This window comes from Nothoprocta perdicaria, unplaced genomic scaffold (genome assembly GCF_003342845.1).
Source record: "Nothoprocta perdicaria isolate Ctin4 unplaced genomic scaffold, notPer1 scaffold_106, whole genome shotgun sequence".
In the NCBI taxonomy this organism is placed as follows: domain Eukaryota; kingdom Metazoa; phylum Chordata; class Aves; order Tinamiformes; family Tinamidae; genus Nothoprocta; species Nothoprocta perdicaria.
Window position 1 is genome coordinate 605,955 of NW_020454161.1, and position 16,235 is coordinate 622,189.

The 16,235-nt window shown below is 38.5% G+C and overlaps 1 protein-coding gene across 1 annotated transcript in view; it reads right to left on the reverse strand.

Annotated features, from left to right (window-relative positions):
- Positions 1-1,729: 1,729 nt before the first annotated feature.
- ISPD (isoprenoid synthase domain containing) overlaps positions 1,730-16,235 on the reverse strand; it is a 109,441-nt gene continuing 94,935 nt past the window's right edge. The window contains exon 11 of the mRNA XM_026045085.1: positions 1,730-3,192. Within this exon, the coding sequence (XP_025900870.1) occupies positions 3,088-3,192 (105 nt within the window). The 3' untranslated portion in view covers positions 1,730-3,087. The remainder of the gene's footprint in view (positions 3,193-16,235) is intronic.

Below are 16,235 nucleotides of genomic sequence, written 5' to 3' on the forward strand. Positions count from 1 at the left end.
GCTATTTGTGAGAAGCTATGCACAGACAAAAAAAAAAAAAAATCAACCACTTTCTTAATTTCATTTTATATCTTTATTCCCATTGTTACTATTAACATTCATCCAAAAGACACTTGAATTTGGGTTGGATACACAATAGTATTAATCACAGTCTCTTTTTTTTTAACTTCATTTTTACTATTTCATGATGGGTTATTAGTAGTTCTGATGTTATGCTCCTGCATAATAGATTTTTGGGTGCGTACAGGACATTTAAAAATATTATTAAAAACAAAAGAGTCCATAATACGGTAACAGTACATTAAATAAGCTTGTTATCTTCCATTTAAGTCTGGATTACTAGTAAATATGTTTTGATAGAGCAGTTCACAGCATGAACATCTTCAATTGTATTAAAATTAAGTAAAACAACATAATATTGTTTACTAAGCAAATAAAAACCTGTGCACAATCTAATGCTAAGGTTATAGCACAGTGTATATACTAGAGTAGATGGAAAACATAATAGATTTTCTAATTTAACKTCATTATTATGTGGGGAAAACACCTCATGGACAGTATTTTAGTCTTAAATTGTAGAAGAATCACAGAATTCTGTAATTAAAGAAATAYTCATCCCGTCTTCAGAAGCTTAGGGAAAAAACTTCATTAAACTCAATTTATTAAAAAGTGAATTCAGGAAATTTATTTGTGAGAGGTGTCTTGTTAAAATATGAATGTCAACAATAAATTCTTGCGCTCTTCATTTATTTGACTTTGTACATGAACATGTATGAATAAATACCAATAAAATATGCTTAGTGTATAGCCCTACACAGAGCTAATACAAATGCTTATGTYGTACAATGTCGGAAAAGGACAAACTATTAATGAAAATAAAGAGGAGAGAGAAGCAAAGAAGGAAACAGATGAGGCATGAGAAATTTGTTAGTTGTATAAGCATCATTTCTGCATGGAATAAAATGTGTGCTCTGGATACAGAACAGAGAGCTAAYATCTCTTTATTGTATCTTGTAATGAAGGAAGTTTGGGATCAACATCAGCTTCTCAATGAGATTTAAAGCAGATATAGATAGTGCCTCAGCAGAAATTAATAAGCCATTCTTGGGCACTTAAGGAGCACTTATTCCATCCATTTTACTGCTACTGTCAGTGCTGCCTTCTGTGTTGATAGAGGAACTGCAGGATACTGATTTGGGCTTAAAATAATCCTAAAAAGGAGAGGGGGAGGGGAGAGAGAATGAGAGAGAGAAATCGAGCAGATGTGGAGAGAAAAGGAAAGAGATGGGGGAAAACAGATGAGGAGGGAAAAGCAAAAGAGTCAAAAAAAAAAAAAAAAAAAAAGAAGAGGAGCAAAAGGGAGAAACCAACCCTACTCCTCACTAAGTTCTTTCTGAGCATCAGAGGGAGAGGAACACGCTGGGAGTAGGGCTGGGAGGTGGGGAACTCTTTCAATTCGCATTCCCAAAAAGCCCCTGGGCTGCTGAACCACAAAACCTGGGGCTTTTCTCACTCTGTCCTCTAGAAAAGCTGCAGGAAAGAACTTCCCACAGCCACTGCTACATCACGGASAGAGAAAACTTTGTTCGTACAACCTAGAGGCTTGTGATGGGTATTTGAATTTTGAATGTTTACCAGKATGGAGAAGGATCCATCCTGAAGCCATTAACACAGACATTCTCTGCTTTACTTGCTCTGCCAATTTTCCTTTTCTTTTTTTTCCCCACTCTGGCTAAAATTATATTCCACACCTAAGACCCATGAGCATGTGGTGAATGCTCTAGTGTGATGCCCTTGTGTATAACTACTAAATATAAGAAATTGTACTCAAGGGAACAAGGCAGTTATCGTACAACTAGTTTCAGAGAGAAACTTCTTAAACTGACAGCTTACTATATCTTTATAGACAGAATGGGACACACATGGTGGGAATATTTTATTAAGCCCCTGTTCCCACCACTGCAGGTTCTTAAGGCATTAACCCAGCTCCTTCACAAGCGGCAGGAGTGCAATAATTTGCCAAGAATCTGATGCACAGGGAAAGACAGATGCTTTCAGGGACTGCCCTGCCTTCAGAAATCTTGCATTGCTTTTAGCAGTTTTAATACCTGGAAATACTAAACATAACAACCACTCACTTCTTTAACCCTTCTTGTCTCAGCTTTCAGCACCTAAATATCAATGTAGTGCATATTTGAATTTGCAACACTCAGTTTTCTTCCATACATTCTAACCAGGCAAGAGACGAAAACAGCAATCCTGTATAAGAAAAGCACTCTACAACCTTCTTACTTCTCCGTGGCCCACAGGCCATGTTGGGAAGGTGTTTTGGGGTCTTTTCTCATCAAGCACATGCACATACACGCATACACACACATGCAGCAAGGATACACATAACACTTGAGTGGTGAAATCTGACCGGTGGTACCCGGATACCAGAGGTGTAGCAGTAAGGAGACCCCACTCGGAACACCCCTGAACCACAGAATTGGGCTGTAGCATTTCAATATCCCTACACACATCTCTTCTTTGCTGCAAGTTTAGCCTCTCTTTTATGAAGGGACCTGGGTCTACAGTCCCTCCTGGCAATGCATGTTGACACTGATGTCAGAAAGGCTGTTCTGTACACTCAACACTGCAGTCACTAAGAGGTGTAGCAGCAATTTAAAAATACTTTTCTGTAAGGATCAGGAGTTGTGCTTTAGTATCATTTTGACTTACAGAAAACCTCCTAATACAGTCCTAGAGCAGAAAACACATGCAGTGGTGTCTAAGTCAATTCTGCACAGAGACCGAGTGCTTTGGTGTCTCTGTGCACTTTCGTGTATGATGAGTATCTAACAAATGTTTCAGTATTATTTCTCCAAGTATGTACCCAGTGTATCTCAGGATGGTTTATACTTCATTTTACACTTACATACATAACATCAGACTTGCATTTAAGTATCAAAAATATGTTGTTAAAAGATCTTAATAGTAAATGTCATAAATTCAGGGTTTTCATCAAGGGGTAAAATATGTTTCAAGACCTTTGGTGAATGCATGATGAAAAGAAACATTTCCAAAAGCTACAAATGATTTATGATCTTAGGCTACCAACAGTTGACCAGTCAACTCAGGGTTTCTATCCTTTATTAATGCCATGATGAGAGCAGCAGCAGAATTTACCACTTCCTGAGGTGGCAAATGGTCCTGGAAAAAAAAAAAAAAAAAAAAAAAAGAGGGGGAGGGAAAGAGACAATACATTAGCAAAGATGGAAAATATAAATATTTAAGATCCATTCTCAACAAGAAAAAAAATCCTTCCAATGCTTGATTGTTTTAAGGAAACATTTTTACAGTAGCATCAATGTTCTGTTCTCCATAATGATTTAAAATGCAAACATTGGAAAATTCAAAGAAATAGAAWATATTTTAATTTCTGAAATTAATATAATCTATCCAGAGACAGCCAAAACAGAAGCTTAATTCCATCATTTCATTTCTTAACTGTTCTTCAAACTCTAAAACCTAGTCCAAATTCTGGGTAAATACTGGAAAAAAATGTTGGATTTAATTAAGGAACTCTAATTATCTACAAAATCCCATCTGCATTCTACAACTACTTTAACTTACAAACTGAATAGTATTTAAAAACTGGCACTTTGGTAGTTTGGATTGTTCAATCCTTTGGATTGAAAGAAACAACAGAAAGTATAATGTGATTTTGATAGACAAGTATAGAGACCAAAGCAGAACAAAGCATGACAGAAATGGGACTTTGACTACTCGCTTCTAACTTAGCAYATCACATCAGATCTGAAGTCGAGCTTTGTCTGATTTCCAGGTTTTATTAATTGTATTGGAGATAAAATGTTGAACTAGTGCAGTCAATAGCATTTTAATTTGTGCACTGGGAATATATCAATAGGTTTAGCCTGGCACAGACAGAAATAGGAGGAAATTTCTGTGAAGCAACACAGAAAAAGAAAGGTCTACAACACTCTGAAGAGGATGTAGCAGACCTAGAAGAGCTTCAAATACATATGATGTGCTACAAAGAGCGAACCAAGACTGCTGTCCTTACCCACTCAAGATGCTCACTCAAGGAACTACTTGTACCTCACACATTTAAGAAATGTGYATTAATGAAGAAAGAAAACTATGTTAATAAAAAGGTAATGTCAAACATTGCTGTTTAAGGAATGAGACTACTACTGAGGGGACCTATACAACTAGCATGGAGGAAAGCTGGACACTTAATAGCTGAAATTGAAGGAAAAAGTGATAAGGGAAAGGTATCTCTACAGGGTCTTTCTGAAACACTCAGAACAGTATAACCTCATGTGTTACAAATGCTCTTATTATCTTTGYGCTTTATCTAGATGATAGGAAAGTTTCCTGAGACAGAAGGAGGTAGAACTGGAAATAGCCAGTTTACACCCGATCCTTTTATCATTTCTGGAAAATGGATATATGCATCAGAGTAGAATTTTATTTGGAAAATTACTAAGTAAACCGTTACAACTTGTAACTCTCTCCGCCCCCCCTCAGATTGCATACCTCATAAATTCATTTTATATATTGTAATATGCAGTAAAATTATTTATTTGTGGCCTAAGAAACATCTTAGAGCAAAAATATTCATCAGAGCTGTGTTTACCACTTATTGAGGGACAGACCCCGCACTTGGTGCTCTGGCTAAGCAAGAAAGGAGAGTTCAGTCAGGCAAGGAGGGCAGAACTATTCTCGTAGGCTCCACTTGTCCAACACCATTTATCATGGGCTCACAGTGCAAAGTCAGAATGCACCACAAATTTGGTAGGGATTTCACTGCCTCATTCCCCATTGGTATAAATAGTTGTATAAGGTACAAGGAGAGTGGAAATCATGTGCATATACCCTACATACAGCAAACACTGAAATGGTTTTCAAGACCTAGCAACACGTTTCCTGACACTGAGCAGTGCCAAGTGCTCTGCTCCACTCACCACTTTTGCTTAGTTTGTCTTTAGAAGCACTTCACAATTACAGACACTGCGTTTTCCAAATGGGCTCCCAGCCATATCTGAAGTTGGCTGGAGGTGTGTATTTTTTTCCCCATTTCACAAAAAAAGAAAAAAAAATACACCTGGCCAGGAATGCTGTTAATGTTTCTCCCAATAAATCTTTCCACATCCTCTGTTGCTTACTGGATTCAGCACACATTCCTTTGCAGTAATAAATTACTTAAGTTTTTGAACATAAAAGAAAGCAAGAGAAAGAAATTTAGTTTTCACAGAAGAGACTGAAARTGACACCATAATATTCCTTTAGACTGAAAAAGCCTTTTCCTAAAACTAAGGCTTTTGTGCTGATTTTCACACTCTGAAGGAAAGACAAAAATCTATAGATAGTATTTGTAATCCATATAACATGCACAGCAATGTGTATAGAAATTTGCATGCAAAGGTAGTCTAAAAACCAAACCRAAATTGACTGGCAAATTGTCCCAAAGAGGAGAAACACAAGAAGTARATAGTACAAATAAAAATGCATTTACAAACTTGTCAGAATCCAATTATTACTACTAGTTAATAAATCTATTGCTTTCTGTCTTTTTTAATCTATCTATAAGAATTGGTCTCTGTAAATCTGTCTGTGGCAATACCTGGAAGTGTATTCTATAAGGGAATGCACATTATATGTTGTAAGATAAAAAATGGAATAGAACAATTGTTCCCAACTCTACATACTTATCTCTACACAGTGTACTATAATTATAGATTACACTGTATATAGTGAAGCGTGTACTGAAGCTTGCAAGCTCTTTTGCCTATTTATCAAAGCAGGTGCTAATTTTTAGATTTATAGTGTTGTTCCTTCTTGGTAACACTGATCTCCGGGTCAGTATCCAACACTGGGGCCTGTCTCTYGGTGAAGGAGGGATCAGTGACACAAAGGTTAAGTATGTGCTGAATTTAACTTGCTTTATTCCCACAGCCACAGTGCTACTGGAAAGAGGTAGTAAATAACATGAGGAGCAGACTCTTCCAGGAATTTCAAAATCACTGTGTATCCAGTATCTTTCTGAGAATCTAAATCTATTCTTAAGTTAGGAATCGTTATGGTAGTAAAGACCTGACTGTCATAGCCTACGAATAATTATTTAAATTTTGCCGATCAATTTTAGTCCTTATTATCACGAAAAAGAGAGCGGGAATAGGAATTTTAGCAAGAGAGAACACCTTGTTCAAAGTGTAGGCAAAACATTGACTTATACAATGATATATTTATATCTTAAGGATTCTTTCYCTTCTTCTGATTCTTGCCAAAAATTTGTTTCATTTTTAGGTCATTACTGTGCATTAAGGAGACATTTTCTGTGCATCATAGAAAAYTTCACCTTTTTTCCCAAGTGGAAAAAAGGTGGAACCCAGAAGTGCTTATGCAGAACATAAACTAGAATTTAAAGGCCAGAATCAAAGAAAAACCTAGAAAAGAAAAAGAATCTCTGGGATCTTTCTTAAAGTTAAACAATAAGTGAATACTTCAAGTCTCCCAGCTATACGCTGAAAACACCCAGATTTCAGACACTGCAATGTTGTTTCTGGCAGAAGTGCTGATTACAGCTGATAGTGCCTATAGGGAGGCTTCAATAAAGATGCCAGGACAAATTACCACACCTAACCCCATTGCACATACAGGCCTCCAACCCTCTTTTATATTCAATGGCATAGCATTAAATCTTCCAAAAATCTCATTATTAGTTGCAGGAAGTCAAATAATCCAAGCAGAACCAGGTCTTCACTTGTCTAATTGCCTCACATGTTTGGATATATTGTAACTGTGATAAAAAACAGGATGTAAGTACAGAATGATCAATATGAATCCCGGTGTAGCCCCCAAGAGCGCTTGCATATCATTGCCCACCCACTGCTCCGCTCTGTAATTCCAAGGAGGGAACATACCTCAGTGTACTAGTCAGTGAGTGCATATCCGTGCACGCACCGGATGGATCAARTATGAGTAGTTCTTCTACTCATCAACAAAATCCTTAAAACAGACTGTGACCTTTACATGAGACTCAGAGACTCAGTAACAATTTTAATAGATTAATGACTGAAGTTCCACATGATCAACTGATGTGCTGTGATCCCCCCCCAAACTGAACAGACAGTGAATTGAGATATTCACTGTCTATTCATTTCATGCAGTGACTTAAATGAGTCTCTTATAAAAAAAAAAAAAAAAAAAAAGAAAAAACTCAAACCCTTAACATTTCTTGGCCATTAATAAATAGATTTTTTTTTATTGTTTGAACAGATGATTAACTACATTTATAAGCTAAAAACAAAACTTTTACCACATTATATTTATGTATTTTGGAAAAGAAAGCACTCAGAAACACTGCCAACCTTATAAACCATAAATCCACATAACAGCACTTTGATTCCAAAATAAAATATCCACTTTGTCTGTTATTAAATAGTAAAAATATTCCAACATAACCATATTGTATGATGGTTGTAACTCATATTCAGAATTTATTTGATGCAGAGTAACTGACTGTAGGGGTTTTCTGGTCTACAGAATAAAACTAGGAATGAATATGGAGCAGAGCTAAAGTTGTGTTTGGAAATGCAATGTGATATTTTACAAATGTGCATTTATTTAAGAAACTGTGAGGATATCTGAATATTTATTGACATTCCCTAACTATTCATTTCCTTGCTTCAATCTGTTAAGGATTTCCACCCCTCCCTCAAGCTAGRACTTCATATAGAGCATTTCAACTTACATATATATTAGTTCAACATAAGCATAGCATGAAAACCACACACTACACTTACTAGCACACACACAAAAATAAACCACACAGGTATTAACCCTGCCTTACTCTACACATCGCTGAAMGAAAAAAGAAACAGCTGGGTCGCATTACTGAGCTCTGCTCAACTGCAGCATTATTTAACTTTCTATTCAACACAATTTTTTAAAAAAAAGCATGAATAGGACCGCAGCGCTCGCAGGGGCCGCATGGCGAGGGGCAGGGGCTGCCAACGTGATTTAAAGGCCGTGCCGCGCTYGGGGAGCAGCTCGGGGAGCAGCGGCGCGGCCCGGCGCGCGCAGGCCCTGCCGCCATCGCACACAGCGGCTGGGCCCCGAGCAGGGAGTGCGCGGCCGGGCGCTGCTCCCGGGAGGGAGGCGGCCGCAGCGCGGCCACCCGCTTTCGGGAAGAGGAACGGAGCCATGTGGATGTGGGACGTGCTGCGCTGCTTCGCCTCGGGACACGGGAACCATCCCCGGCCTGTTGTACTTAGTGCTGGAGATGGAGCTTAAGTGTCGCTGTGAAGTGGCAGCTGTGCCTCTCCCTCTACCCTAGTGCAGCAAGCAAACAGAAAACTACAGCAAAATGTTACCCCGAGACTGGGGCGCAAATACCACACAGCTACCCCACAGACACAGCCAGAATAAAATAAAAATAAAAAAGATGAACTTTTCCATAGAAATCTCTCCCTCTGAAAGAATTCACAAAGAGGGAGAGAGGCARAACACACTGAAAGACAACACTTGTGACGTATCTCAGAGTCCTTAAGAATAAGGATTGGGAACAATGATGTTTCCAATGGGATGAACCATGTCCCTTTTCTTCCCTCGTGGAGGGAGCCTGCGTGTACACCAGGCACAGGAACCATAAGGCACGGGTGGAAGAGAAAGGGCTGGCAGAGTCTGCATTCAGGCAAGCACATTGCAAAACACTCCACTGGCAGCCTGCAAGAAGCTGATATTAATTTGAAACTTCATGAGATGCAGCAACTTATACTAGGGCTATACCAGGTGTCTCCAAAACTGGAGACCTACTGTCACATTTTCTTCATGTTTTTCACTTAAAAATGATGTAGGGAGGCATTGAGGTATTTTCTTTTTTGCTATTAGAAATCGATAGTTGGTCTCTATTCTAATTTCACAGTGAGGGACAAAATTTCACAATGAGTCTCTGATAGATTCATGAAGAGGCATTTTTCCTGCTCAAGATATGCAGTGGCATTGCATCTACATATCAAAGCAACCTCCACTTGTGCAAGAATACAATCCAATTTAAAGTCTCTTTTCTTTTTAATATGCGTTCACATTACATTTCTTGAATCTATGTGCCAAAGGATCTATTGATAAATGACATCTCATACATATCAATGCAACCATGTACCTCAATAAAAAGATAGGTATGCAGATCATTCTAAAAGATACGAAAACTATTCCGCTGAATATTTTTAGCTTTCCTTTCAAGTAATACACAAGTAGATAAGGTAGCATTTGAGTTCAGCTAGATAGCTGGGTTCAGAATCACTGGAGCAGGTTCACAGTTGGATACTTATATAGACAACCTTGCTTTCTGTGCTAAGAAAATGCAATCAGCTCTTCGCTAGATGATACTCCTCAAAATAGAAAGACTTTGGAAAAAAAACACTCTACATGCAATGGAGAATTGAGAAGTGGGAAGTGAGTGGCACTGCCAGAGCCAAACCATCACTGTGCTGTTGGAGCCTAAKAGACATGTTAGGTAAGAAGCCATGATAAAACCAAGTAGCTTCCCTGAAGTCACAGTCACAAATCCCTGCTAGTCTGTCCAAACCCAGAGGAGCTGTGCACAAATGTGTGTGTTTTTCTCTTTCTGCTGTAATGGTAACCATGCCTTTACAGTTTGTCATAGGGAAATGCAAAGGCATCAACATTTAAAWGACTGTGTGAATAAACTGAGAACCAACAAGTATTTTCCATCTCCCAGTCTCTGTAGAAAGGTTATGTGCTTCATGTTGCTGGCTGCATTTTTTTCACCWAGGTTTTACAGAATGAGACCTGAAGGTAAACTTTGGTCTTCTACAATACCAAACAAACAAACAAAAAACMAAGTGTACAAGAAAGCAAGAGAAAGGGGAGAGAGAGAAGAGGAAAAGAGGAGGAAGTTGCCCCTTTCTCTACTATGGATGGAACAGATGGAATTCCCTTCAACCAACAGATTTAAAACAGCTCCATGATTTAAATGCTCTACAACATGTTGGTGACAAGGGATCCCTACCCTGCTTTAGAGGATTAACACCTCAGACCTTCTCCGGACTACGGTTAAAATTCCTGCTGAGGAATACCCGCTCTACACAGACTCGCCGCATCACGGCACAAAAATGATGTGACCCCAGGCAAGACCAGGCCCAGTTCCTTGGGGAGCAAGTGAAAGCCAGTTTCTAACCTCTCCCCAAAACCTGGCTCCTGTTTTGGTTCTTTTGATGAAAAAGAGATAAGCAGCCTCTGTAACAGACACAAGCTGGGTGCCAATGTCTGCGTTACCCCTGCAGGGTTAGGCTCTATGCTTCCGAGCTCTTGACTACTCCAAGTCTCTTCTCCCCTCTGGAAGAAAAGGTGTTACACATTAAATAATCAATAAAAATCCCTGGACCAAAGCAATTCTCAAAAGAGCATACTGTGAAGAGATCGTAACGCTTAATCACAGAAGCTCGAGCAGGAGTTCAGCATTCATCCTGCTATTAGATCTGGCCACAGTGATGGTGCCTGTGGCAGCAGCAGAACCAGTTGTCAACAATCTTCCCCTTAAGCTGTTCAGAAAGCTACTGAATGCTTGTGCGAGCAGCCAATTCTGACCTGTGTTAACTGGTACAAAACCATTGGCAGAAATAACCCTTTTAACAGATGTGGTTGCCTGCTAAGGGTGGAAGTATATTAGGTGTTTGCGGTTTCTTAGAGGTGGTCTCTTAATACAGTTACCGGGTAAGAACATAATATTACATGTCTTTAATATTAATAAATGTTACTGTAGTCTCTACTGGCCTGATGAAGCAGCACCCTGGTAATCCCTTAAAACACAACACAGGCTTTTTTTGGGGTGGGAAGGAAGGTAAGGGTGAAGGCAAAATTGTTTCTCGCTATCAACAAAGGAAGAAGGAAATTCTCCCAGGGCCCAGCAGACTTGCTCTCTTCTCCGAGAAGCAGCCCAGCAAGCTGCTGAAGCCTCCTAAAGCCGTGGAAAGGCTTCCCTCTGGTTTCAGTAGGCTCTGGATCAATCCAATCATAAACTCATGTGGGAATTGAATTTGAGTCTTGCACGCAGCAGCATATAACAGCATTTCCCTCTGCCTGTACGTGGTGGTTGTCTTCTGCTGCCTGCTGCCCTGTAAGAGCCTATAAATACTTGGATGGACTGCCGTGCTACGTTTTGCAGGCAGCCAAGAACACACAGCAGACCCACCACACACACACACACATAAAGAAAAACGAGCTAAGATGTGTTGGCTTCCTGCAAAGCATAACACCCCGATCATGCAAATCACTCACAGACTGCAGCAGAAGACAGAGGAACTATGGATCATGCATGAGCCTATTTGCCACATGGGACTGGTAGCAGAGCAAAAACTGCTTGGCTTTTACTGCTATTACTCATACACCAAGAAACACAGGGCTTTCAAGTGCAGTTGCACTCGATGGCTAATGTTTTAAAGCAGCCTGCCTTAGGTTTAGGAAGAAGAAGGCTGCTAAAGCCTTAGGAAGGAAAAATGTATACTGAGAGAAGTGGTGGGGAAATAGAGTAGGAGCAAAGAAGAAAAAGTAGGGATAAAAGTGGGGGTCTGAGATTGAATTCCTTCATGATTTTTTTTCCATAAGTTGAGTAATGCCCGTATTTTAATGCTTCAGTAGTCTACCTTAAAATATTTTACCCTTGCATCTAACTAACCTAAGGCAATTCAGTGGAAAGAAAGATCTTCTTTTCCCACGTATTTTTGAAGGCACAAAATACTTGATACTTGAATTAAACTAGGAAAATGCTCTAGGCTACCAAGCTAGCCATCAAACGCTTTCTAATGCGTGATTCAATCTCATACTCATCATCTTCTAGCTTCTTCTCAACTATTATTGCTGCTGCTGGGAGAAAAGAAACAAAGATACCATTACAGTAGCTAAAAGAACCCTATAATATTAGAATGAATGCAAATGCTTCCAGATGCATTCTCAATTCTAAAAAAGATTTTGTCATCTGCTGCAGAAGACTCCTTATGTGCCAGAGGAGGAGAAGTCATATAACTACTACATTACATTTCAGGGCAGTTTGCTGTGGGGTGGGGTAGTTTCTTTGTTTAAACTACAGAAAGATGCAAAAATATAAACATATTTAAATCAAAATTGTGCTTTATCACACAATAAAATTCAATATCACTTCCAAGGAAATCATATTGTCATAGGAATGAAGGTCACTGGAGACTACTGTTTCACCTCTTTCTTAAGGCTATGCTGCTACATTTCATCTAAACACTGGCTATCATTCCCCTAAGTTTAAATAGAGGAACTATCTCAACCCTCAAAATATTAAATGGTGCAGCACTGTCAGAGATCAAGCCAGATTACTGCCAATGGCACAGGCTCTATTTCACAGGAAAATTGTCATATACTGTAGGGGGGAAAAAAAAAAGAGTGAGATCTAAGGTCATCAGTGTAACCATAAAATTGTTAGCAGGCGACTAATGGGTATCTAAATGTTTCTCAATGCTGTTAAGGCACTATTCCATCCTTTTTAGGATGTGACAAAAATCAACTAGAAAAAAATACAGAGAGAGAGAGAGAGAATACTGCATTTTTTCATATATACTTATTGCAAATACATACTTTATGGTAAAGATAGTCAATKTCTAAATTTTAAATAAATATATTCACTATTTTCACTATTGAAAATATAAGCTTTGTTTTTCCAAACTACACAGTTTTCAAACATACAATTTTGTATACAAATGTATATAAGCTGCTTTATACTGATAAAATGATGGGCACATATTTTGTGACGGTGTTCATCAATGCTACACAGAAAGACTGGGGAACATTTAATAACTGCAACAAAATAGGAAGGCAGATGAAGAACRAGTGATGCATTTGAATCTCAAGTGGGATGTTGAAAAGCAACACAGAGGAAATAAGAACTTTTTTTCCCCCATTCTCTTAGCCTAAAATATATATTTTCTCTCTGCCAGGTACAAAATTCATACGGGATGTTATACCTGTTATAATAGCTGCCTCCAAAATAAGGAGAGGCATCTTTCAAAAACATTGCATCCATTCTGTATGTTTCTTGATCAGCCATTAATATCGTCATTATACAACTTCTAAAAAGTGTGAATAATCTGAAATACAAGCATGTGGCTGCAGGAGATAATTGATTGGAAACATTCCTCTYGATTATAGATAATTTATTTGAGATGGTTCAGAAGAAAAACTGTATAGCCTATTACAAAAGAAAATTAAAACCTCTCCTTTGAGGGAAGAAATAAACAAAAGCCAAGAGATTCTGCAGGGCAAAGTATGTGTGCACATGTGCTGTGCTATTGTTCACATCCCAGTCTTGTGGCTTCCAAACTTTTAGGACGATAATATCASTTTAGTGGGGTAAAGGCCACATTCCAGTTTGGGTTACTGAAATATAAGCCAAAGTAACTACAGTATTACCAGTGTAGTTATCYTGCAACTACAGATATATATCTGAAATTAAATTTACACACTACTTTTTGCAGCAGCATTTGTATTTGTAATGCTTTTTAAACTGACCTCTCCAAATTTCAAAAGCAGCTTTAAAGTAATCAAAYGTTACTCTTTTGGATAGTGAGACATAGTCAAACAAAGCAGTTGCCAGAAGCTCATTTCTCATGGGTTTCCCTAATTTAATGCTTTTAATGACTCACACAGTCTCACAGAATGGTAGAGGCTGGAAGGGACCCCTGGAGATCACCTAGTCCAAGCTCCTGCTCCAGGAGGGACACACCATGGCACAGGGCTGCATCCAGGAGGGTTTGGAATGAGAACCAAAGATGTTGCTTTAAAGTGGCTCATGGTTTGCTATGCCTCATCCTCCTGTGAGAAGTGAGCAACTATAGAATAAATCATAACTACGTCATGCTTAACTTAGTGAAATCTGAAATCAGTTTGAACTATATCTTTAAATATAAAGTTGAACACACAGCCTACATCTTTCATCTCATCCATTCACACTCTAGTTATTTGACAGTATTCAGGTAACCTTTAGCTACAGTTTATGCATCATCTCTTATTTCCTTTCTTCTTTTCTAAGTGTACTAGAAGGTACAGCAGAGAGTCTATGGCCWACTGGAAGGCAAACATGTAAATTCCTTACAATTCAAGACTTTGATGTAAGGCCAAGCTAGTCTACTTTCCCAAAAAATAAAAATTCCCRAGGGGTGAAGAGTACTGAAAAGGAACAAAAGGTTGTAAAGACATGAGGTGGCATCTCTCCTTGGAGAGATGATTGGAATTAGCATGGGAAGAACAAATTACAACACAAGTTGTTAAAAATGATTCATTCCCTTTGTCTGTCTCTCACAACAATATGACATTTTTAATACTTTAATTTTGCAGCAATTCTGATTGCTTTCAAAGGGCCTTTGCACAAAACACTGACTTGGTCTGTGCTCCAAAGCAGTTTTCATGCAGTGGATGCAAAGGGCAGGAAAGAGTTTCCCATTTCTTGCAGGCAGGGAGATATCCTGCCTGAGCAAAGGAGGCTCTCACCAACGTACTCAAAACCACCAATATATTTGCCTCAATCAAGTGCTCTTACAGACAGAGCCTTTGCCTGGGCTGTGGTTTGCACCTAAGCATTGTAAGGAGCCTCAGGGTTCACAAGCAAATAGCATGCATGTACATGCAATATTTCCACTGTCCTTAAGCTCAAAAAAGTATAATATTCACAATTTGAAGGTGGCAGATGTGCTTGCTTTTAGATTCCAGTTCCTTTTCATGCTACACGAGTCCAGCTACAGCATAAAGATAGATGTTACAGATGTTCTCTTACATAAAATTCAGGGATTGCCAAGACAGATTTCTCTGTTTCTGACAGCTAGTATCAGTCCCAATCATGCAACACAATAGTCTGTCTCTACACAAAGGCACTCAAAATGAAAATACACCCAAGTGCTAAAACTCTTGTAAAATAACAGAGATGTGGTTTTGTTCTTTTAGAAAAAAAAGAAAGAAGCTATTTTAAAACTAAATCCTTCGTTTCCTCTTCTCTTGATTAAAACAATAAAGGAAAATAACTAATTTTGATTTAGCAGATGAGCTAATTACTCTCTATAATTAAGATATTTTATTAAAAATGAAAACAGATGAAATATTTTGTTAGCTACAAACACATCTGCATGCCTTGTTATGAGATTAGTATGCAAAAGTAAKCTAAACCTTTAGGTGTGTTGCATTTTAAGCTGTATAATGTTTTTGTATAATGTATGTTTTATAGCTTTTAACATTTTCAATTAAATTGTTATCAAAGTTTCCTTTCAAAACATCCTAAACCCATCTTGTGCATAGCTGCAGCTTTACTTATGTTTGTCACTGTCTGAAAAGATAATTTCGGTTCTATTTTTTTTTTGTGATAAACATTTGATCAAGAAACTATTAAGGTTTCCAAGGACATGGCCAAACATGAAGATTTTATGACATCACTTACTCCTCACTTTAAAATTTTGCGCATCCAAAGCTAACTGAAATCAAGTCGGTCTTAAAAGAGTACTGGACAAGCGACCAGTACTATTTTCATGGAGATGGGCCTGGCCTTTCTCATAAAGCCATTCTCATTCTTTCAAGCAGCAAGGTGCAAGAGGTTGAATTATAGTCTTGTAGCCTGCCCACATGTGCAGTATTTTTATGTTTCTGCCTTCCTCAGAACTAAAGCCAGTATGTATCAGTGGCTGCAGGGGATCATCATACTGGAAAATGAGTAAATAATGCATAATTCACTAACTTAATCTCTAAAGTACTTTTAAAATGGCAATTAATATAGTATTGAAAATAGACTCAAGAATAACTTAGAGGTTTTTACAAACTCTTGGATTATTTTCTGAATATAGCCGTCCAAAATGGAAACAAACAGAAGAAGACATTTGAATTGGTTAGACAAAACTCATGAACATAATAAAAGCAACCAATTTTGTTGGCTGTGGGTCTCAGTATCCACAGCTGCAGAGGAAACACCTCCCTGGAGYGGGGCAGTTACACAACTGAGCGCTGCAGGGGCCCAGGTCGCTTCCCGAACAAGCTCTGGGCAAGCCCAGCTGCTACAGGCTGTAGAACGGCTATGTTATAGACTTTTTTATTATTTTTTAGGCTAACAAGGGGAACATAGCCATTTAAATCTTATTCAGCTTAAAAAGAATTGCTTTGCTGCTCAGGTAAGTTAGGTGCTAGTTAATGAAGTTCCCGATGCTTTA